The sequence below is a fragment of the Panicum virgatum genome, chromosome 4N (assembly GCF_016808335.1).
Source record: "Panicum virgatum strain AP13 chromosome 4N, P.virgatum_v5, whole genome shotgun sequence".
Classification (NCBI taxonomy): domain Eukaryota; kingdom Viridiplantae; phylum Streptophyta; class Magnoliopsida; order Poales; family Poaceae; genus Panicum; species Panicum virgatum.
In genome coordinates this window covers 27,980,334-28,003,035 of record NC_053148.1, presented here as the reverse complement: position 1 = coordinate 28,003,035, position 22,702 = coordinate 27,980,334, and the positions used below count along the sequence as shown (strand labels likewise).

Sequence of the window (22,702 nt, the reverse complement as noted above, 5' to 3'; positions counted from 1 at the left end):
GAGCACCCGTTCCAAAGCAGACCCCCTAAGCCCAGCCTCCCCCTAAATATCTAACCATGAATGAAGAGGAGGTAGAATATGAGAAAAAAAAGAAGAGATTCAGGAGGAGGAAGAAGAAAAAAAATGAGCCCTCTTCCCTCGCACTGTGGGTCTGCCCTGTTGATTGAAAATATCAAAATTCATATGACAGTCATGCTCCATATGTATAACTTGCAAAACCATGGTCCTCGACACAAAATGTGTGTAATAAGCATGTAAGTTAGAGCGTGACAACATCTAAATATTTAGTACTTGCGGAGATCTCATCAGCTAAACAAGCAACACATTGCATTCTGAGATATGCACAAAATAGTGGGCTAATGCTGGTCTCAATGTGGAGTGTCATCGCACAGTTACTAAGACTATGAACTAGGTAACCAAGCCGGAGAAGTATCATGATGATGACACTCCTCTCACATTTCATGACACTCTCCCTTCTCTCTCGTATGCCGTGTCAGCAAATTTAATACTCATGACACTCTCATAACACTCTCACTGAGAGTAGCCTAAGCCATTTAGTGTTTGATCCTCTAAAACAGCTAATAGCTGACTAAATGGAGCTATAACAGCTAACAGTGGCTAAATTGCATATGGAAGCAACTAGCGGCACCCTTCTCAATCAGCTATATCGGGAGATAATGGAGACTATAGATAGCTGGCTATTTCAAATCTTGATTATGAGGCAAAGCCGCAAAGGAGGATACTGTCACCGTGTGGAGGTGGAGTGTGAGGAACATAATCTGTGAAGGGGAGAAGAGAAGTGATCCTACTGACATTTTGCCTACAGAATTCAGATGTATACGCCTGAATTTCAGAGAGTGGTCAGCAAGGAGAAGACATCAGCACTCAAGACCAAAGGAGAACATGGGCTAAGCCAAGGGAGGGCCACCTGAAGCTAAACTAGCTACGACCCCTCATTCAATCTAGAGTCATGCTCGGGGGTGGGGCTTCATTCTTCATGACTCCGATGGAGATGACGTGTGTACATCAAGTTTCTAAGTAGACGAGAGATGTGTTGGATTAATACTGTGTGAATCCATTGCAAGGTTAAAGAGGAAACAAAGAAGAAGATTGAAGCTTAGTCTTCTAGTTTTCTTTCCTTTGTTTTATAGTTTTCTTGTATTTATGAAATCCCTCATTTGAGGTTTAGAGACTAAGAACTCATGTAACTCTTTTGGCTGTAGTTATTCTCGCTTGTGAATGATCAAGGTCAAAATGTTTTCCATAATCTAAAAAAATGTACAGAAAGATTGTAACAGAATAGTACATGAGTTGTCGGCGATGGGCAGCATGAAGTGATTCAGTGACGGCGAATATGATTGTGGATATCCCTCAATCATATATTCATGCGGCGCATAAGTAATGGAATGGTTAGTTCCCCTGAAAACTCCATATACATAGATTATCTAGCTTGGATGCACTTTCATAGTATAGATTTATAGATTTATTTTACTTTTATGATATACTATACAATAGAATAATATTGAATAAAGAAATGTTTATAAAATAATAATAGTTCTCAGGCTCTCTCAATGTATCAGCAACTTTTCACGTAGCACTAGTGAAGGGCTTCGGGGGCTCTCTCAAGGTTTTAGCGATGTTTCACATAACCTTGTTTGCCGGTCATAGTATCGATGAGAAAGCATAAGATCTAGAAGCGAGGTTTTGAAGATTTGAGATTGCATCGATAGATCACTACTCCAGCACCCCTCATCACCGCCGGTTCGTAAGGAATATCACCAACGGTTCGGGAGGCGTTGGATTTATGTCGTTGGTGATAGTGGGGCTATCACCGCCGGTTCCAGAACCGTTGGTGATGTGCACCCATCACCGCCGGTTCGTATCTGGAACCGTTGGTGATGGAGACATCAACACCGCCGGTTGAATACACGAACCGGCGGTGAAGACCTTTTTCCCATCAAAAAAATATTTTCATATAATAATATTGCATCATTTGTATAACGGTGTAAAACGGTGTAAAAATTCTCTTCTCATGAACAAAACAGGTTTTATGCGAGTTAAGGAAATAGATTATCATTCATTACCAACTGAAACAAATATTTCACTGGCATAGAAGCAAATGGCATTCACTCCCCCAAACTGTTGAAGGACCATTAGCCCGACTCCAACCTGACCGCAGAGCTGGTTTGTCAGGAAACAACAGAAAAAACATGTTCCTGATAGGAAGAAAGACATATTAACGGTACTTACTATAACAGCATGAATATAATCCTTCTGAAACAGGTCCAAAACCTTTGACTTTGGTAAATGCTGAAGCTTTTCTGTAAAATCCTGAATGCCAAGATCACAGAATCATCAAGAGTTTTGTTTAATATACGGTTAAGTTGAATGTTTATATTTATTCTCAAGTAAGCAAGCATTTCATACTTTAATTTCTTCAGCTCTCTCAGATATATCAGCCCCCTTTCCCCTTAGCTTCTGCAACTCTGCCTCAAATGCACCTGGGTGTCCAAACCTTGCCTGAGATACATGATCTTCATCAAGCATTATTCCAACTTCCAAGTGGTAAACTTGTCGGTTCTAGCTAATGATATGGATCTTTGAGAAACTATGAACAGAAGGGAAGACTATTTTACACATTTATTGTTTGGTATCTATGCAAACCTTACCATAACTGCAGCGTTTTAAATTTATGCTAAAAGTTAAATATTTATATGTAAAAGTTCAAAATCTTCTCCCTTGCTTATGATCCTTGTGTGATGTTTACATGAGTAGATCTCCATGATCATTATTAAGAAATGTTTGACTCTGATTGTCAATGTCATCTTTAGTTCTAAACTCGAAATAAGAGAGGTGTTTATCAACTTAGATGGTAATGGAACTAAATATTCATCAAAAAATTAGTACTTAAAGTAAAGCTACTAACCAGCCATCTAGGGGATTCAGGAGTCACAAGAAGGCCAACCAACTGCAGTAAACATGGTGCCACTCCTATAACAGGAAAGTTAAAATTTGTACATAATGGCATGGATTAAATTTCTTGGTACACTTGTGCATGTATTTGGAGTTGATAAAGTTTAAGGAAAAAGGGGAGTCAGCTAAAAATTAGCGCCATATCAGTCATCCTGATCAAATGGGTCTTCGATGGACACAATAGGATATTCAGAAACAAATGACTTGTACAGATCTTTCAGGCTGTCACCTGAGATTTTGTTTGAACCATCGTTGTTCTGGCAAAGAAAGTTAATTAACGTAAATATAAATAAAAACTCATTTGTTATCATAAGCCCATAGATAACTTAAACAACAGCATAAAGAATAGCTATAAGTAAATAAAAGGCTTAATAAGAAGTTGCAATTCTTACTTCCTCCTTGAAATTAAGATCATAAGTCTTATCCTTCTCACTGAAGAATTCAGAAGCAGCAACATCCATTCCAATAACCACCTGCCATGGATAGGTTGAATCAACAATACACGAAGGTTGAATTATGAGGTAAGTAGTGAAGAGAGGAGGTACCTTTCCAGTGTATCCAGCCTTTTCTATAGCTGCCTTCAACAGTTCAAGGCCCTCTTGAGTTTATAATACATAATTATTGTAGCAAAATTGAACCATAAGATATTATACATTGAAATCTAATGAGAGAGTTCAAACATCATAATAAAAAATATAGAGTCCACGCATCAAGTTTAAGAACATCTAGTCCATACACCAAATATATTACAATGCTTGACAAGAACGATACGATCTAGACATTACACCTAGATTATGTTGTACTCAAATCCTGGCTTCACCACGTAGTCCACAAGCCATCCAGCTAGTTCTTCTTGAAGTGCTACTAGCTCGCCCATGAGCAATTCACGTGAATCCAACTCAGTGTTCTGGAAAAAAAATGACACAACAACAAGATATTAGACAAGTTAGATAATTCAAGACACAAGAACATATATCAATTAACCAATTCATACAAACCATTTCGGCGCTTCTGCAATCGCCGGTGTAGCAGTGCATGTAATGCATTACATAGAACCCACAGTGATCGTTGCCCGGAGGCTGCTTGAGGATGTATTTAGCCTCTTCTACAGTGAAGTCTCCCCAAAAAGGTCTATGGATTTTGCTTTTCTTATGGTACTTAGCGAAGGCCCTATATATGAGCGAAATTATGAAATAGAAATTGCATGAATAAGACACACGACATTGAAATATCGTATAAATTCACTTGCTTTACTTACTTGTTGACGACATCAATGACGGGCTGGATTAGTGATAATGGCCTCTTTTGTGAGTCATAAACCTCGATTCGACTATCGTTAAGGCTGATATCGAGTAGGACATGATGATAACTGTATATAAGACACAACAAAGCAAATTAATAATAACCATGGTGAGAATAACTTTGATATGGAATTAAAAAACAAACTTACAAGCAATTGTATGAAAGAAGTATGGATCTTTTATCCTGCATGGAGAGGAAAGCTTTGTACAAGTAGTCAACGGTACTTGGTAAATTGACTGTGTTCTCATGTACGGTGCTAGGGTCCAAGAAGCCTATATTGTTAATCCCACATCGTCTACATTTGTGTGACTCCATTCTAGAAAAAAATAATGAAAAGTTAAACATGCTAATGAGTGATAAATGACGACAGATGATCAGTAGTGAGGATACTTACACAGTCCACAAGGTCATAATTGAGACGTCGAGAGCACCCTGTTGGTAGAAATGATACAAGTGCTCGAAATCAACCCACACTCTGCCTTCCCCCTTATGAAGATCTTCATCAAGATAACTTGCCCCAAACAGCTTACTTTTTTACATCTTGTACCAAGAATGCAACTGTCGCATTCTTGTGGGTAGCTTCGGGATTTGTTCTGGGGCCACCAGATCTTTCCCCAATTCAAATTTCCAGGTAATCGGTGGTAGTGGCAATGGTTGTTTCCACCAATCTTCTCCATACTCAATTTGAAGAAGTTCTAACTCTGTCATGTTGTTTTGTTCACAAAATGCGGCCCGTTCATCTACATTTAACTTGTGTGCAGCTCGGGTTCCTTCACGCCACCTCTCTATATTCATAGTTTGCTCATAGTCTGAAAGCGGAGGTTGATTATTTCCAGTTTGCGGCATTTTCATTAAGTTTATGAAATGGTACATTGCACCTTTGGGGACTATGAAGTCCTCCTCTACTTTCTTTCCTTTATCTTTGAGTAGCGATGTTATGCTTCCACTCACCTGTTTCTTGCCCGTCCCTTCACATGGTCCCTCTGGCTTTTCTGCCGGTTCTGAATATTGCTTCTGAGATGATATTTTCTGTGTTCTCGATGATGTTCGCCTTTTTTAGGAGGGCTAGGAGGAGTTAGCTCTCTTTGAGGTGACGGCGGGCTTGATTCTCTGTTGGACTTTGGTGAAGGAGGTAGGTCCCTCTCCGGTGACTCTCGAGGATCATCATCGGATGACTCAGATTCTGATTCAAATATTATGTAGCATTTCCGCCACACCACAAATCCTCCGATGTTATCCCCTAGCAACCTACTGTCATTTCCAGGTTGTTTTGGCCCTTGGATTAGTAATGGCATCATGATGTATGTCCGCTTCATACACAACCAAGGAGGAAGGTTGTATATGCAAAGAGTTACAGGCCACGTACTGTGTTTGCTGCTCACCATGTTAAAAGGACACATCCCATCCGTACTCAAACCGAATCTTATGTTTCTTATTTCCTTTGCAAACCGATTCTTGTATTTGTAGTTGATAGCTCTCCACTGTGAACCATCTGCAGGGTGTTTGAGATTCCCATCAACGAGTCGATCTTCAGCATGCCACCTCATCAGCTTGGCAGTCTTCGCGTTTGCAAACAACCGTTTCAAACGAGGAATGATAGGAAAATACCAGACGACCTTGGCAGGTGGTCGTTTGTTGCGGTCACCTTTCATTGACAATGCCGATTCAGGACATTTGTACCGTGAAGCTGAGCACACTGGACATGCATCCAAGTCTTCATATTTGCCGTGATACAAGATGCAATCCTTAGGGCATGCATGGATCTTTTGTACCTCCAGTCCCATTGGGCAAATTATTTGCTTCGCCTGGTATGTGTTTTCAGGCAACCCGTTAGGGCTTGGCAGCAACTTCTGCAATAAGCTTAACAAATCATCAAATCCCTTGTCTGACAAACCATTACTAGACTTCATCTCCAATAGCATCAGGTTTGCTTCAAGTTTAGACACGCTGCAACTTGGGTAAAGTGGTGTTCTTGCATCTATCCTCATCTGCTCCAACTTCTTCAGATTCTTTTCATCAAGAAAGTCTGGTTCCCCATCACGTATCATCTGGTCTAGTGCATCCACAACATCATCAGCAACTAATGTTTCCTGCATGGTTTCATTTACGCTTTCATGTCCGGTTTCCTCTACTATTTCCGGGTTAGTTGTTTCCTCCACTGTTTCATGCCTGTCCTCATGGACGGAGTGCATTGTCTCACCAACCTCACCGTGCTTGTTCCAAACTTGGTAGTTGGGCATAAAACCTCTAAATAACAGATGAAAGCGGATCTGCTCCACATTGCCAAACTGCTTCTGATTTTTGCAATCAATGCATGGGCAATACACGTAGCCATCATCTTGTAGATTCTTGTGTGCCTTGGCAGTCTGCACAAACGAGTCCACACCATTGACAAAATCCAAATTTCCAGCCTTTGTACCATACATCCAACCTCGATTCATCTATGCACACAAGAAAACATCCAAGAATCTGAATTTAGTAAAATTATCATCTCAACACATAGATTTTCAGTTTATCAAGTTTCGTAACAAATATCACACTTTAAGGGCCATCTAAATCAATTAAGAAAGAGGCTTTACTTCAATAATTAAAATATCTACTTCAATTTTTGTCAAGTTCCTTATCATCAAAACTAAGAAATGCCATCTAAATTAATTAAGAAAAAGCATTTACATCTCGATCATCACAATTAATAAATATCCTATAAACTAATTAAGAAAGACCCCTTACATCCCAATCATCGCAATTATGACAACAATCTAACCATAAAGAGCTAGTTCTTACCTTCAATCAAATATGTGAAGTCCAGTCCTCAAAATTTAATGAGCCTCCATGATGACTTCATGATGAGTGTTCATGAGAAATTATCCTAAAGTGAAGAAAAAGAGACTCTCCTTGATCAATTCATCACAAAATGAATGACTAATCCTAATATAAAGGCTATGAATCAAATGGATTGCTAGCTACAAACCTATCACAAGTTGGTTCACTCAAACAACAAAAAAAGAAGCCCCAATGATGAGAAATGATCCAAAAATGGAGAAAAAAGCCCTCCTTGATCAATTCATCACGAAATGCATGATTAATCCCAAGAAAATGGGTACAAAGCCAATGAATTGATGGCTACTAACCTTAGAATAAGTTGGTGGAGCCAATACATCAAGAATGGTGAGGTTTCATTAGAATTTCGGCAAAATCCGGCAGCAACAATGGAGGAGAGAGGTGTGGCCATCGGGTAGGAGAAGAAAGGTGGTGGGAGGAAGGAGGAGTTGGGGTTTTGTACTGTACAGGCTTATCACCGCCGGTTCTAAACACGAACCGTTGGTGATGCTGATTATCACCGCCGGTTCGTGTTACAAACCGGTGGTGATATGCTCGCAAGACATCACCAACGGTTCGTAACACGAACCGGCGGTGATAATCAGCATCACCGCCGGTTCGAACGGCCACTACGGCCACCTACTGTGGACCCGGCGGTGATACCTTATCACCGCCGGTTCAGGTTGAACCGGCGGTGATAGCCCGTTGGCAATGGCCAATTCTCTAGTAGTGGATGGTGGCATAGGAGCCAGAATATCTTGTGTGAAGGGCGCGCGCAACACCACCCATATTTCTTGGGCGAAGTTTTGATTCCATTATGAGATGAGAGACTATTGTGGCATTCATTAGTATTGTAAGATTGAAGTTTATTTCACTCTTATTTAGCTTGATAATTAATTTTCATTCTTCTATTGGCAACAATAATGTCAATGGTGATGGAGACTATTAAGGAGTTGCCATGGTTGTAGTTAGAATAAGACCTTGTTTTGTATCGTTTCTATTTTTAGTGGGGTTCTTTCTGAAATTGCTAGAAAACATTTGATTTAACATTTGCAAAAGATAAAAAGGTTATTCACTCTGTTCCAAAATTATATGTCATTTTGTAAGGAAGATGGCCCCATTAGGCCATTGTTTTGTGATTTTGGTGATTGAGTGACAATGCAATCAATGGAACTAATGAGTGTGTCAAGTGAACATTAATAGATCCCAGGGATGAAGCAAAAAGACCAAGCAAAGCAAAACACGAAGAAAGAACTCAAAGAAAGAATGAATTGGACGAGTTCAGCAGAAAATAGTGGCACCGGATGCACCGGTGACACTGCACTGGTCTAACCGGTTAGCATCGGATACACCGGTGCTGGACCACCGGTGTAATGGGCCAAGCAATGCCCAGCCAAAGGGGAGAAGTTCGAGTAGCACCGGTTACACCAGTGGTACTATCTTGAGGCGTCGGTGCATGCACATTGTCATGTATCAGAGAGCATGTCAAGTGGCCAAGACGAAGTTCTTCAGCACCGGTTGAACCGGTGGTGCACCGGAGGAAGCACCGGTGCAATGCCGTGACAGTTGCAAGGGAGATTAGTTGCACCGGTTGCACCGGTGACCAGGCACCGGTCTAACCGGTGATACCACGTCAGCTGTCAGAGTTCCCAATGGATACCCTCAGGCACAGAGTGACCGGATGCACCGGTGCTATACCTTCGGATACACTGGTGCATGCACAGAAAGTTGGGTAACAGCTCTAAACGGCTACTTCGACTTGGAGGCCTATATATATACCATCCCCCGGCCATTTGAAGACTGTTGGAGTTCAAGGAAGTCACAAACACACCCAAGAACATCTCCAAGCCATCCAAGAGCTTAGCACTCATATCCTTAGCTCTTAGCACACTTTGAGAGTGTTGTATAAAGGATTAGCTCTTAGTGAGTGAGATTGCAAGGCTTTGAGCCTTTGTGCTGGGGTTCTTGAGTGAACCAAAAGAAGATTTTGGTGCGCCGGCACCTTGGAGCTTTGAAGGCTCGCCGGCACGTCATTGACCCTCCGACTTGGTGTGGAGCGGCGATGACAACTTTGTGCGGGGGACGTGGAGACCCCCATTCTTTGTGGAGAAGCTCCTTAGTGGAACCCAGGGCCAAGGTGACCGTGATTGTGTTCACGGAAGAGACTTAGTGACCGAGTAGCAATACTCTTAGTGAGTGCTACAACAACATGGATGTAGGTGTGCATTTGTGGCTAACCGAACCACGGGATAAACACCCGCGTCAAGAGTTTGTTTTCTCCTATCCCTTTCTTTAAGTTTTCGCATTTTATACTAGCAATTTGTGTGCCTTTACTTTCATAGAGTAGTTTCTTGATAGGAAAGACTATAGGTTGCTAAACTCTTTTGGGATAGGGGTTTCACACTAAAACAACAATAGTTGCACATCTAGATAGTATGCTTAGTTTAATTTTGTGCAAATAGTTGGAGCCATAGGTCTAAGATTTTAGTTTGACTAATTCATCCCCTCCCCCTCTTAAGCTAGAGCGCGCTACCAGTCCTTTTCACATTTTAACTTTTATTGTTCACTAGTAGAGAAGACGCACGTGCCCCGAGCACATGTTATTAAAATAATAATAAATATTTTGTAATTATAAGAAATATTGTAAATAATAGTTTATATGTACAGTAAAGGTGTGCATGCAATGAGAACATATTTTCTAAAAATTAGTGACACGAATTTTACATTCAAGAACCAACAATTTAGCATTACAAAGAACAGTATCATTTAGTAACCAAAAACTTGCAGGTTTCTTTTTTTCTAGCTTTACTTGGAAGCATCAAATTAAATGCACATGTATATATATCCATCCTACACTCTTTTCTTGTTATATGCACAAAGCCAAAATCAGGGCAAGAGGTTCCACACGCTTGTAAATTATAACCACCATATTCTAAAATAGCCTCGACAGTGATCCAAAGAATCTTGAACCCTTAGGTCCTGTTTAGATCATAAAGCCAAAATATAAAATTTTTATAAATCGCTTGCATGGTGTACTAAATGTAGTCGAAAAATAAATCGTATTACATAAATGGACTGTAAATCGCGAAACGAATCTAATAAGCCTAATTAGGACGTGATTAGGCACTAAATTGCTACAGTGATACTATGGTAAATATGCTCTAATGATGGATTACTTAGTCTCATTAGATTCGTCTCGTAGTTTACAGACGAGATCTGTAATTAGTTTTGTGATTAGTCTACATTTAATACTTCAAATGTTGAAGATTCTTTTCTAAAAATCCAAAAATCCAAAATGCAAAGTGATCTAAACAAGGCCTTAATAAGGTCTTAATAAGTTACCAAAAATCTGCACTTTGTGATTGCCATTCCTTGGTGTCCGCTGCCTTTTCCTCCATAAACGCTACTTCCAATCTCTTCGGCTACTGCTGCCACTGCTTTTATAGCCCTAAATATCATAAGAAAAATGATCTAAACATACCAACCTATTTCAAAATATAGGAGATTGGGAAATTATCACCAATATACCAAACTAGCATGAATTAACCAGCTTTTATCTATACACATTTATATTGGAATATATCAAGCATGTAACTCTGATATGACTCCTTTTATCGAGGGTAAATAAAAAATATTTATTTTTTCCTATTATACAGATTTTATATCTAGAATGGTTTAACATCCCATTCGATTCGATGGATTTCTATGCACCATTCCAACCAGTGACAAAACAACCAGCACAACTCAATTCGCACATGTAGGGCTCGGAGGGGTAGGGAGAACAGGGGAACCCCAACAATCACCCTGTTCGGCTGGTGGATTGAGCCTCCAGCCGTACAGTAATTCTCTCTCACATTACTCCAGCTCCAGCCTCCAGCCACCAGCTAGGTAACATGATTTTTCTTTCACACTACTCCAGCTCCAGCCTACAGCTCCAGCCTGCCGAACATGGTGAATGACGACCAGGGAAACACACACCGTTCGAATGGAAGGAAGAATGGGATTAAATGTTACTTCTAGCAGCAACAAAACAATATGGGGCACCGGTGAATAGGGACGCTAGATGGCTAGCAGAACAATGGGCGGCGGTGAACAAGGGGTGATGGTGGTAGCGAGAACGGAAGTATGGAGATATGTGTCGTTCCAATATAAGGCTACCTCCAATGGTGCCCCCTATATGGCCCCCCACCCCACGTAGGGGAGCTTTGGGGGGAAATCCGATTCAACGGTTTCCGCCAAAGCTCCCCCTATATACGGGGGGAGTTGAAACTCCCTCCATATATAGGGTGAGTTTCAACTCCTCCTATATCTCTAATCACACCGTTTATTCATGATATTAATCTCGTTTGAGCCCCGTAACATGATGATAATGTGTATTATGACAGTACAAATACTGTATGATTTTTTTAAATTCAAAAACGATAAATAAATAGTTAGTTAATGAGTGATAGTATATAGAGGGAATAAATATGGGGGGAATAGTTGGAGAGAAGGAGTTATAGGGGGAGGAATCTTTTGGAGGCAGGTAGTAAAATATAGTAAATAGGACGTTTGGGGGAAGTTGGATGGGGAAATGGTTAGAGAAAGCCTAATGGCAGGGAGAATGGGAAAGTGATCAAACTTCCAAAGAAGCTACGCTCGAGGGTGTTTTCCTTCCAAATGTACCGTGACGCGAACTATGGTGTTTTTTGCATGTGGAAAGTCAACTTTGTGCATAAGTACATGGGATCAATTTTGTCCCTTAATTGTGCACGCGAGGGTATCATTCTTCCGAACATACCGTGACACAAATTATGGATATGCAAAGGAAAGTTGAGTTTATGTCTAAGAAAAAAAATAGGCGGGAATCAATTTTCTCCCACTCTGCAAGTGAGGGTGTTCCACGCGACGGGTACACTGGGTCGATATGTAGAAGACTTTGGTGAAAAAAAATTTAGTTTTTGGGTGGAAACATTTTTTTATTAAAAAATGGGATTTCATCCTCTTTTGTCAAACCTTTTGCCCTGGTAAGTGGGATCTCTGTGAGGGGTATAGTTAATGATGGCAATGGGGCGGATTTGGATTGTTTGGGCATCCAAAATCAAAATCCGAACTTAAAACCCGAACCCACTTCGAACACCAATTCGAATGAAAAATCATCCCCAAAACTGAAACTCGCGAATACCCGAAATCCGATTGAACACCCAAAACCCGTTTTATATGGAACATAGTAAGAGCATGAATGTGTGTATATACAGTGTGCACAGTTCTCTTTTTTCTGTGTTGTCCGGTATATAAAGGGCAACTAGGAAGAAAGGAGTTGGGCAAATAGGAAGCGAATTCTCAGTAGCCGAGGAGTGGAGAGAAAGAGAGCGGGCGGCGGGAGATGAGGAGCCCGATTTCGGAACGCAGCCTCATCATCGAGAGCTCCGACGATGAGGACACCCACTCAGCCGCCGCCGCGGCCACCATCGAGAAAAGACACGTCCATGATGAGGAGGAGCAGGGCGCTGGCTCGGACTCCGACTCCTCGTCGTCCTCGTCCTGCGCCACCCCACGCCGCGGCCCCTGTTCCCCCAGCTCCCCCTACGCCCAGCAATGGCCGCAGAGCTACAGGTCACGCCGATTCCTCTCCCATCTTCGTCCTATGAGTTTTAGACTATCTGCAGTTGCCATCTACTGATGTACTATGCTAGTACTACCGTACTGCTTATCATCTTATCCGAGCTTAATCGCAACTTCGGCCTGGCGGCCAGCACCTGGATCGAATACAGGGCAGTGTAGTGCTGCTGCATCTTCTTCTGCACCCGTAGGTTCAGTTCAGGTCGGGTAGTTGCATCCTTCTTTTCATCCTTCTTCGCCCCTCACCTGGAGTTCTGTTGTCCCGGTCACCAATCGTACCATCTAGTTACCAGATAGCTGGAGATCCATACATGGCGGCACTAGTCGATCGAGCACACATGACACATGTGTCCCATGATAGAGTAGTACTATTGATTATTCACATCCGTGCAAGAGCAAGAGACTTATGAGTGCGACCTCCCCGCCTGGCTGTGGCGACTGGATGGCGATCCGGAGTCGATGCGAATCCATCGATGTGTGCGCCGGCATTATCTGTCAGGCAGGCACACACCAATCATCCTTTCTCGGCAATCCACTTGCTTGCATTGTCTCTTCATATCCTAGATGTACATCTCTGTCTGGAGGTATACAGCTCATGTGTGCCAACCATAGTGTTAATTCGAGGTGCCCAAGTTTGATTCATCTTTGCTATCTCACAACATCACCGTTTCATTTATCGAACTGTCCTTCCTCATTATTCATGCATGGAATTCCTTCTATTTAATTTTGCATGCTTGAGTCTAACTGTCTCCAAAGAAAAGGTGTCTCGCTGTTTTGGAAGGAGGGGTAATAGCTTTGCTGTCAAGATCTGAAGGATAGACAATTGCTGTAAACAACAAGATGATCTGTGACCGGTAAACAACCAGCTTGGGTCTGTGGACCCATGGCAGTTGTCACCATCTTAATGTTCTCTGGTCTTGTCCTTCTGTCGTCTTTCTGAAATATAGTTCTCAAAGTATTTCCTGTTCAACTAATTAACATGGAGTTGCTCCGACGACATTTGCTTTAAATATGACAGAGCCTTGATGAATCTGTTGAGCTTTTTTTCTAGAACGCGTGATCTGTTCGGCTTAATGTAACAACTTTTTGTATCAGTTTTTGTTAGGTATAATATTTGATTGTTCCGCTTGTTCTCTTTCATGCAGGGCTTTTATAAAAGAACACAGCAATGTCCTATAGATTAAATGATTTTTTCAGCTCTGTTTAAATCACTTCAATAACATTTCTTTTTTTTTCTCGCTCTCCTTTGACAGGCAATCAATTGACATTCTTAGTAGCGTGCAGTCACCCAATCTCAGTTTTTTAGGCACTCCAACTCTGAGCAGATTGTCCAACTCTTTCCTTGCTGTCACCGATTCCTTTCGGAGCAAAACCCCTGAAATAGTCTCTAACTTTATCAAGCCACTTCTGAGCCCCACTACAAGCGATGAGCAGCAGCAACACGAAGATACCCAAAAGAGTTCCCAGTACCTTCTGCCCTCAAGAAAGCTATCTTTGCAACAAATCCCCGAGGATCAGAAACAATTGGTAGCTGGTCATGAAGTGTCTCCTTATCGAAACTGCTCTTACACACAGGGAGTGATGAATGGTAAGCACCTACAACTTGTCTACTATTTTTGAGATGCTCGACGTCATAAGGAATGTGAAAGTTATGCTTGGCTAAAATGATTGATACAAGAAAAATCGATCGAGAGATCTAACTATAGAATGCTTGCACATGTTGATGTCTTGAGGTAATTTTGATGAATAGTGAATTTAGGAGATAGGACCCCCCCCCCCAATCATTGATATTCTCTGTAGTATTGTGTTTTGATGACTTCCAATATGTAGTTTACACATACCCGGATCACAATTCTAACTTGAAGTATCTAGATTGACATCACACTGTTTTAGATTCATGTTTTGGACTGGCTAGTTACTACGCTTTACATGTCAGTGCATGTCATTTGAAATATTGCACTGAAGCATGATAATATGATCCATTTGTATGATCTCCTCTTTGGATAATAGATGTCTCTCTCCTTCTGCATCTTGAGTTGCGCAAAACCACTTGCACAATGTCTATTTTGCTTATTTAGCTAAGTGATTACTGGGTTTCAGCACAAAGCACCAAGTGCATTCAATGACCAATTATGTTCTGTTTGGTAGCTCTATTCTCTCTTTGTTGATTCCCCGCATCACAGGCCCACCAGTTTGATTTTTCTTCTTCGTCCCCACATGCATAGGGACATCACATGGTTGATGTGTCAGCACGATCATCTGGGAGTGGTCACGCATAAAATAGATGTGTGGTGTACTTATCCTTGAGGACAAACCGTACAACAATGACAGCATTAAAGACTTTTAGTGCTGAAACCATACAAGAGCCATCAACAAAGATGATAAAAAAATTAAAAAAGGTTTTATTTTGTACAATAGTAGTAAAATAAACTGATAGCCGCGCCTAAGCTATGGTTTGGGAATATACGGATTAATAGTCTAAGATTCAGAATATCATCGTTGTTTTTTTCCTTTTAACTTTTTTTTAACATAACTCCGCCTATGCTGACTGGAAGACTCTCTCTCCTGAGTCGTCTCAGCATAGCCGGTCCCAAGCCCGGATAAAGGAGGAGGGTTGCGTTAGGTTTTGGCAAACCAGCATAAAAATAGCCACTCTAATGGATTTGAAACCCACAAGAAACTCGTTGGGGCGTAACCCTCTTAGCGACGCGCTACATCGGAACCCGGGTGTGGTGATAAATAGGCAAGGGCCTAGTCGCCATCCCCCCAAGGGCGCGTCGTATCATGACCTGGGTACGATGATAAGTGAGCAAGGGTCGGGTCGTCACCTGAATGGCGCGCTACATCTACGCCCAGGTGTAGTGAAAAATGAGCAAGGGTCTTCGCACTTCCCTCGACGGGTGCGAAGGGTAAGGAAGCTAGCCGAGCCAATTAGGATTCGTATAGGTAGCTGGAACGTAGGGTCCCTAACGGGTAAGTTGCGAGAGCTAGTTGATGTAGTAATTAGGAGGCGTCTAAATATTCTATGCGTTCAGGAGACTAAATGGAAGGGTCAGAAGGCGAAGGAGGTTGAGGATACTGGCTTCAAGCTTTGGTACACGGGAGCAACTCCGGGTAGGAATGGTGTAGGCATCTTGATTGATAGGAGCCTTAAGGATGGAGTCGTAGAGGTTAGAAGGCAAGGCGACCGGATTATCCTAATCCGGTTGGTAGTTGGAGATTCGGTTTTGAATGTGATCAGTGCCTATGCCCCTCAGGTAGGCCTTAGTGAGAGCACCAAGATGCAGTTCTGGGAAGATCTAGATAGCATGGTTAGTACCGTACCTACCAGCGAGAAACTCTTCATAGGAGGAGATCTCAACGGCCATGTGGGTGCGACTAATGTAGGGTTCGAGCAAGTGCACGGGGGTTTTGGGTACGGTAGCAGGAGTCAAGAGGGGGAGGATGTGTTGAACTTCGCGTTAGCCTACGACTTGTTGATAGCGAATATCGTGTTTAAGAAGAGGGAATCCCATCTTGTGACGTTTCGTAGTGGACAACACTCGAGCCAGATCGACTTTATCCTTGCTAGGAGGGAGGATAGACGTGATTGCTTAGATTGTAAGGTGATACCTGGGGAGTGTGTTGTCCCTCAACACAAGCTTGTGGTGGCGGACTTTCGTCTTCGGGTACGTGTCCACCGGGACAAACGTGCCAAGATTGCGAGAACAAAGTGGTGGAAGCTTAGAGGGGAAGCGGCACAAGCGTTTAAGGAAAGGATGCTAGGTGAGGGGCCTTGGGAAGAAGGAGAAGACGCAGATGACATGTGGCTAAAGATGGCAACATGTGTTCGGAAGGTGGCCTCAGAGGTGTTTGGCGTGAGTAGGGGAGGCAAACAGGAGGGGAAAGACACCTGGTGGTGGAATGACGAGGTGCAAAGGGCTATTAAGGAGAAGAAGGAGTGTTTCAAGCGCCTCCACCTTGACAAGAGTGCAGCCAACATCGAGGGTTATAAATTAGCGAAGAGGGTTGCAAAGCGAGCTGTGAGTGTAGCAAAGGGTAAGGCGTATGATGACCTGTATCAGCGGCTAGGCACGAAAGAAGGGGAGAAGGACATTTATAGGATGGCTAGGATCCGCGAGCGGAAGACAAGGGACATCAACCAAATCAAATGCATTAAGGATGTGACAGATCGACTGCTAGTGAAGGATGAGGACATCATGGATAGATGGAGAGAGTACTTCGACAAGTTGTTTAATGGGGAGAGTGAGGGCCCTACCCTTGAGTTAGATGACTCTTTTGACGATACCAACAGACGTTTTGTGAGGAGAATTCAGGAGGTAGAGATCGGGGAGGCTTTGAAGAGAATGAAGGGAGGTAAAGCGATGGGTCCTGATGGTATCCCCATTGAGGCGTGGAGATGCCTAGGAGATAGAGCAATAGTATAGTTAACTAAGCTTTTTAATCTCATTTTTCGGTCAAACAAGATGCCGGAAGAATGGAGGAGAAGTATATTAGTACCTATCTTTAAAAACAAGGGCGATGTTCAAAATTGTACTAACTATCGTGGGATTAAGCTGATGAGCCATACGATGAAGCTTTGGGAGAGGGTTATCGAGCATCGCCTAAGAAGAGTGACAAGTGTGACCCAAAACCAATTTGGGTTCATGCCTGGAAGGTCAACCATGGAGGCGATTTTCTTAATACGACAATTGATGGAGAGATATAGGGAGCAGAAGAAGGACTTGCACATGGTCTTCATTGACCTTGAGAAGGCATATGACAAAGTACCGAGAAATGTCATGTGGTGGGCCTTGGAGAAGCACAAAGTCCCAACTAAGTACATTACCCTCATTAAGGATATGTACAAGGATGCGACGACATTTGTCCGGACATGTGATGGCAACACCACTGACTTTCCTATTAACATAGGCCTACACCAGAGGTCAGCATTGAGCCCTTATTTATTTGCTTTAGTGATGGATGAGGTCACAAGGGATATACAAGGTGAGATCCCTTGGTGTATGCTCTTTGCTGATGATGTGGTGCTAGTTGACGAGAGTAGGGCAGGGGTTAATAGGAAGTTAGAGCTGTGGAGACGCACGTTAGAGTCGAAAGGGTTCAGACTTAGTAGGACCAAGACCGAGTACATGATGTGCGATTTCAGCGCGATTAGGCATGAGGGGGGAGACGTTAGTCTAGATGGACAAGTGGTGGTCCAGAAGGATACTTTTCGGTATTTAGGATCGGTGCTACAAAAGGATGGAGACATTGATGAAGATGTTAGGCATAGAATTTCAGCTGGCTGGTTGAAATGGCGACAAGCTTCTGGCATCCTTTGTGACAAGAGGGTGCCACAAAAGCTTAAAGGCAAATTCTATAGGACAGCAATTCGTCCGGCGATGCTATACGGTGCTGAATGTTGGCCTACAAAAAGGCGACATGTCCAGCAACTGAGTGTAGCAGAGATGCGGATGTTGCGGTGGTTTTGCGGGCACACAAGGAGGGATAGAGTCCGGAATGAAGTTATTCGGGATAGGGTCGGAGTGGCACCAATTGAGGAGAAACTTACCCAGCATCGGCTGAGATGGTTTGGACATGTCCAACGAAGGCCTCCTGAAGCGCCGGTGCGTAATGGGGTTCTTGAGCGGGTCGATAATGTAAAGAGGGGTAGAGGTAGACCTAAACTGACGTGAGATGTATCGGTTAAGAGAGACCCTAAGAATTGGAATATCTCTAAAGAGATAGTTTTGGATAGGAGCGCTTGGAGACTAGCTACCAATGTGCCTGAACCTTGAACTTATTTCTTTCGGGTTTCATCTCTAGCCTACCCCAACTTGCTTGGGAAAAAAGGCTATGTTGTTGTTGTTGTTGTTGTAACCTTTTTTTAACATGCAGGAGAGTGCTGCGTATCTTTGTATTAAGGGAGAATTATCCTTTAACCTAAGAGTTACCATGAAGCTTTACTCATGTAATTTATTGAAGTTTTCCTTTAGATCAGAGGCTTTTGGATCTGCTTTATTGAAACAAAACACATATCCACTGGGGTTGCCAGCTTACAGATTAACAGCACGAACCACGGAGCAAGCTAACTAACATGGAAGGAGCTCAAAATTTTATACTAACTGACATGACCAATAGAAGTTCCATGCCCCTTGAAAACACTTGAGCGGCTAGTCTAAACAACATCACACTCGAAAAATCCCTCTAAACAAAAAGCAAAATGAAATTTGTAACACGAGTATAGCATGAAACCAAAAGCTGTAGTTTATTTAAGTTGGATCGATAATGCTATATGCAGCAGAAATTTATTTGGATGTTCTAGTTCGAAATTTCTGTAATAATATTTATCTAACTTGAATGTTGCAATAACTATAAGTTTTGCACCTTAGATAAGCTTTACTGTTTTATAATCCTTAATAGAAAATTTTCTTGCTTCTACATTGAGTGTGTAATCTTTATGCAGGAATAAATGTTCTATGTGGCGTGGGAATCCTATCAACACCTTATGCCATTAAACAAGGGGGTTGGATTGGACTTGGGATACTCAGTTTATTCGCTTTGCTTGCATGGTACACTGGCATGCTCCTGCGCCATTGCCTGGACAGCAAGGAAGGCCTTGAGACATACCCAGATATTGGCCATGCCGCCTTTGGCAGCACCGGTCGCATAGTTATATCGGTAAAATCTTCTTTAGAGTATGATAATACATTCTATGGTGCTTTGATTTTCTGCACATTTAAGTATGATGTGCAATGGAGGAATGATTCTGTGATGACTTATTTAATTTTTTTTCCTTGTTTGTGGCTCAATTGTTGCAGATAATCCTGTATGTGGAATTGTATGTAAGTGTTATATTACTAACCAGCCATTTCAGTCAGAATTAGTTCAACAAAGTTGTGCCGTAAATTAACATAATTCAACCATAAGATGAATATCTTATATGAAACCATTTTATTTCTTGCCTTCTGAAGAATATCGGTATCAATTGGTATCGGTCCTAATCTTTTGTGCAGGCCTGTTGCATCGAGTATTTGATATTGGAGAGCGACAATTTGTCAAAATTGTTCCCCACTGCACATCTGACCATTGGGAGCTTGACACTGAACTCTCATGTATTTTTTGCAATCTTGACTACCATCATAGTAATGCCAACCACCTGGCTCCGTGACCTGAGCTGTCTGAGCTATATTTCAGGTCTCCTTATGCCTGCTTCTCATTCTGTTTGGCCTTGTTATTGCAAAAGATCCTGTACTTTATGCATGCACTGTCCATTATATTATATTGATTTGCGAAACATTGTTGTTTCTGTAGCTGGAGGTGTCATTGCATCGATCCTTGTGGTCATCTGCCTGTCCTGGGTGGGGGTTGTTGATGATGTTGGCTTTGAGAACAAAGGGACTATGCTGAACCTCCCAGGAATTCCTATTGCACTTGGATTGTATGGTTACTGCTATTCAGGGCATGGGGTGTTTCCAAACATCTATTCGTCTCTGAAGAATCGCAATCAGTTCCCTTCAATTCTTTTTACTTGGTAATAATTATCTTAACTGAGATGACCCATGTTAATCCAAATCTCATAATGTAAATTCTTTCGAAATGCAGCACTAAGTTTGTTTTCCTTTTTACGTTTTCTTGTCAGCATTGGGCTGTCTACTGTTTTATATGCTGGTGCTGCTGTGATGGGATACAAAATGTTTGGAGAAGCCACAGAGTCTCAGTTCACGCTTAACTTACCAGACAACTCAGTGGTTTCAAAGGTTGCTGTTTGGACAACGGTAATATTCCTGCCTAAATCGTTTCAAATTCCTTATTTTAAGAGAGACAAAGGTTCTGAGCCGTATTACTTGTTTTGTCATAAATATGCTAATGGTTTATTGGTTTATCTGTTAATTTCCAAGTAAACCACAAGTGGCTGTTATTTACATAATCTCCAGTTATATACCAAGATAAAGAATTTTCAAAACTGGTCTTACACAATTTTTGAACCGATTTGAATTGCTGTTCTTTAGCAGTCCCTTTTTAATTGTTAGTTATTCACATCTCCTTGTTTATTGCAGGTGGCAAATCCAATAACAAAATATCCTTGGTCCTTTTCCTTAAAAGTTGTTTAATTAATCTCTAAATGGAGCAGAGCGAGTGTGTTTTAATCAAAACAGATTTTGGTCCATTTTTTTATGCTTTAAAGTACAAACTGATTCCTTTTTGTAAGGATACCGTACATGCGTATTATACTTCCATAAATTTCATTATGGTTCGCCTGCATTTCCTTAATGGATAATCACATATGCATTAACCATAATCCCACTGGCCATGAGTTTGGAAGAGCTGCTGCCATCAAGTCAACAGAAGTACTGGAGCATTATCATGCTTAGATCAGCCTTGGTGGTGTCAACCCTGCTGATTGCTTTATCTGTGCCATTCTTTGGTAAGTGCATAGTATTTAAAAGTAGCAAGATCAGCCTTGACACCATCCTCAACCTCTGTGTTTGACTTTTAACAGGACTTGTGATGGCCTTGGTGGGTTCCTTATTCGCCATGCTTGTGGTAAGATTTCCATTTTCACCTGAGATGTCCTTTGTTACCAACATGCAGAGGCTAAATTATATTCTTTTTCATTGTAGACCTATATTTTGCCTTGCGCGTGTTATTTGGCAATCCTTAAGACAAAAGTGGGGTGGCATCAGGTACGCAAAAGTGCTTCCAATTTTCAAATGTTTCATGCTGAGTAACACAGAAGGGTTACTTCAGTGGTATACCAAGTGTCTGAGAAGACAAGGATCATATGAATAAGATTGCACCGAAGCAGAACCAGTTATAATTGTTTAAAATATCAGCATGGTTCAAAGAATCATGCCCCCTACTTACTCTGGACTTGTTTGATTGACAGATAGCAGCTTGTTCGTTCATCATCATTGTCGGGGTTTGCTGCGCTTGCTTGGGGACATACTCATCCCTGTCCAAGATAATCCAGAACTACACATAATACAGTTCCTATGATCCTTTATATACAGCTGCCCAGCAGTACTGTGTGCTATATGAACCAAAGATATACAAGGTGGAAAGTTTCCCAGCAATTGAGTCGTGTATATTAAATATGTGGCATGCTGTACTTCGTGGGTCAACAGTATGTAGTATGGGCTTGAGGTTGTATCATGCGGAAGTAACAGTATTCTTTATGGCGCAGACAAAAAACAAGTTTGAGTTGTCTTGTAGTTTTTATGATTTGATTCTATCAATATATGTTCTTCTGGTTAGTTCTCCTATTTTGGTCAGATCGCTGGTTACATGGCCATAGCTTAGAAAAGCTTGCTCCAAATGTCCTTAAATGTGTCCCAGACAGATTTCGTAAGACTGTAACAGTGGCCGGCAGCACTCCATAATCTGACTTGGGTTACTCATATAAAAGGGGCTCTGAGCTGGCTTGATCTCACTGAGTACCTAGAGCTATGGGATGCACTCTCAGGTTTGGCTCTTGGCCCAACAGATGATCAACACCATTGGAAACTTGAATCTTCAGGATCATTCTCCACTAAGTCCGCCTACCGGGACTTCTTCCTTGATTCTATCACTGTCCAACCGTGGAAACGCCTCTGGAAGTCTTGGGCTCCGGGAAAGTGCAAAACCTTTGTTTGGTTGGCTATTCGCAATTATTGTTGGACGGCCGACCGGCTGGAAAAAAAAAAGAGGTCTGCCTCATCCGGATCCGTGCCCCCTCGGTGACCAAGATGACGAGATAGTACAGCACATCCTCACTTCACGTGTCTTTGTTCACTACAGGAAGATGGGGATAGTACGAGTGAAGGCTTGAATCCTTGATAAGAATCAATTACCTTTCACCACAGATTTGGTTTTTGGGAAGCAAGGATATCATATCACTTTCAGGCTAGAGGAAGAATCGTTCCAGCCAGCTATTGCTCCAGCAGATGATACAGAGCCCATGGATCATGATGATTTCGGGGCGGACAATGGCAATGCTGAAGATACTGCAAAGGGGTCAGCAGCCAAGAAGATGAGGAGCGACAAT

The 22,702-nt window shown here is 42.0% G+C and overlaps 1 protein-coding gene and 3 long non-coding RNA genes across 4 annotated transcripts; 1 reads left to right on the top strand and 3 right to left on the bottom strand.

The window, feature by feature from the left end:
* Positions 1 to 3,217: 3,217 nt before the first annotated feature.
* LOC120671095 lies at positions 3,218 to 3,594 on the bottom strand. The gene is made up of 3 exons (XR_005673507.1): positions 3,519 to 3,594; positions 3,366 to 3,446; positions 3,218 to 3,230 (listed from the first exon to the last, which is right to left on the bottom strand). It is a non-coding gene; the product is annotated as an uncharacterized LOC120671095 (long non-coding RNA).
* Positions 3,595 to 3,646: 52 nt separating this feature from the next.
* On the bottom strand, positions 3,647 to 4,118 carry LOC120668916. Its single transcript, XR_005672634.1, has 2 exons — positions 3,972 to 4,118; positions 3,647 to 3,880 (listed from the first exon to the last, which is right to left on the bottom strand). It is a non-coding gene; the product is annotated as an uncharacterized LOC120668916 (long non-coding RNA).
* A 163-nt stretch (positions 4,119 to 4,281) lies between these two features.
* Positions 4,282 to 5,008, bottom strand: LOC120671061. The gene is made up of 3 exons (XR_005673484.1): positions 4,670 to 5,008; positions 4,424 to 4,591; positions 4,282 to 4,342 (listed from the first exon to the last, which is right to left on the bottom strand). It is a non-coding gene; the product is annotated as an uncharacterized LOC120671061 (long non-coding RNA).
* Positions 5,009 to 12,389: 7,381 nt separating this feature from the next.
* Positions 12,390 to 21,941, top strand: LOC120670097 (amino acid transporter AVT1C-like). The gene is made up of 12 exons (XM_039950089.1): positions 12,390 to 12,690; positions 13,950 to 14,284; positions 19,142 to 19,356; positions 19,497 to 19,520; positions 19,692 to 19,872; positions 19,990 to 20,209; positions 20,318 to 20,453; positions 20,736 to 20,755; positions 20,961 to 21,103; positions 21,179 to 21,222; positions 21,300 to 21,362; positions 21,566 to 21,941. Exons 1-12 carry the CDS (start codon positions 12,461 to 12,463, stop codon positions 21,659 to 21,661), a joined length of 1,707 nt encoding a protein of 568 aa, XP_039806023.1. The 5' UTR covers positions 12,390 to 12,460; the 3' UTR covers positions 21,662 to 21,941.
* The last annotated feature ends 761 nt before the right edge of the window (positions 21,942 to 22,702 follow it).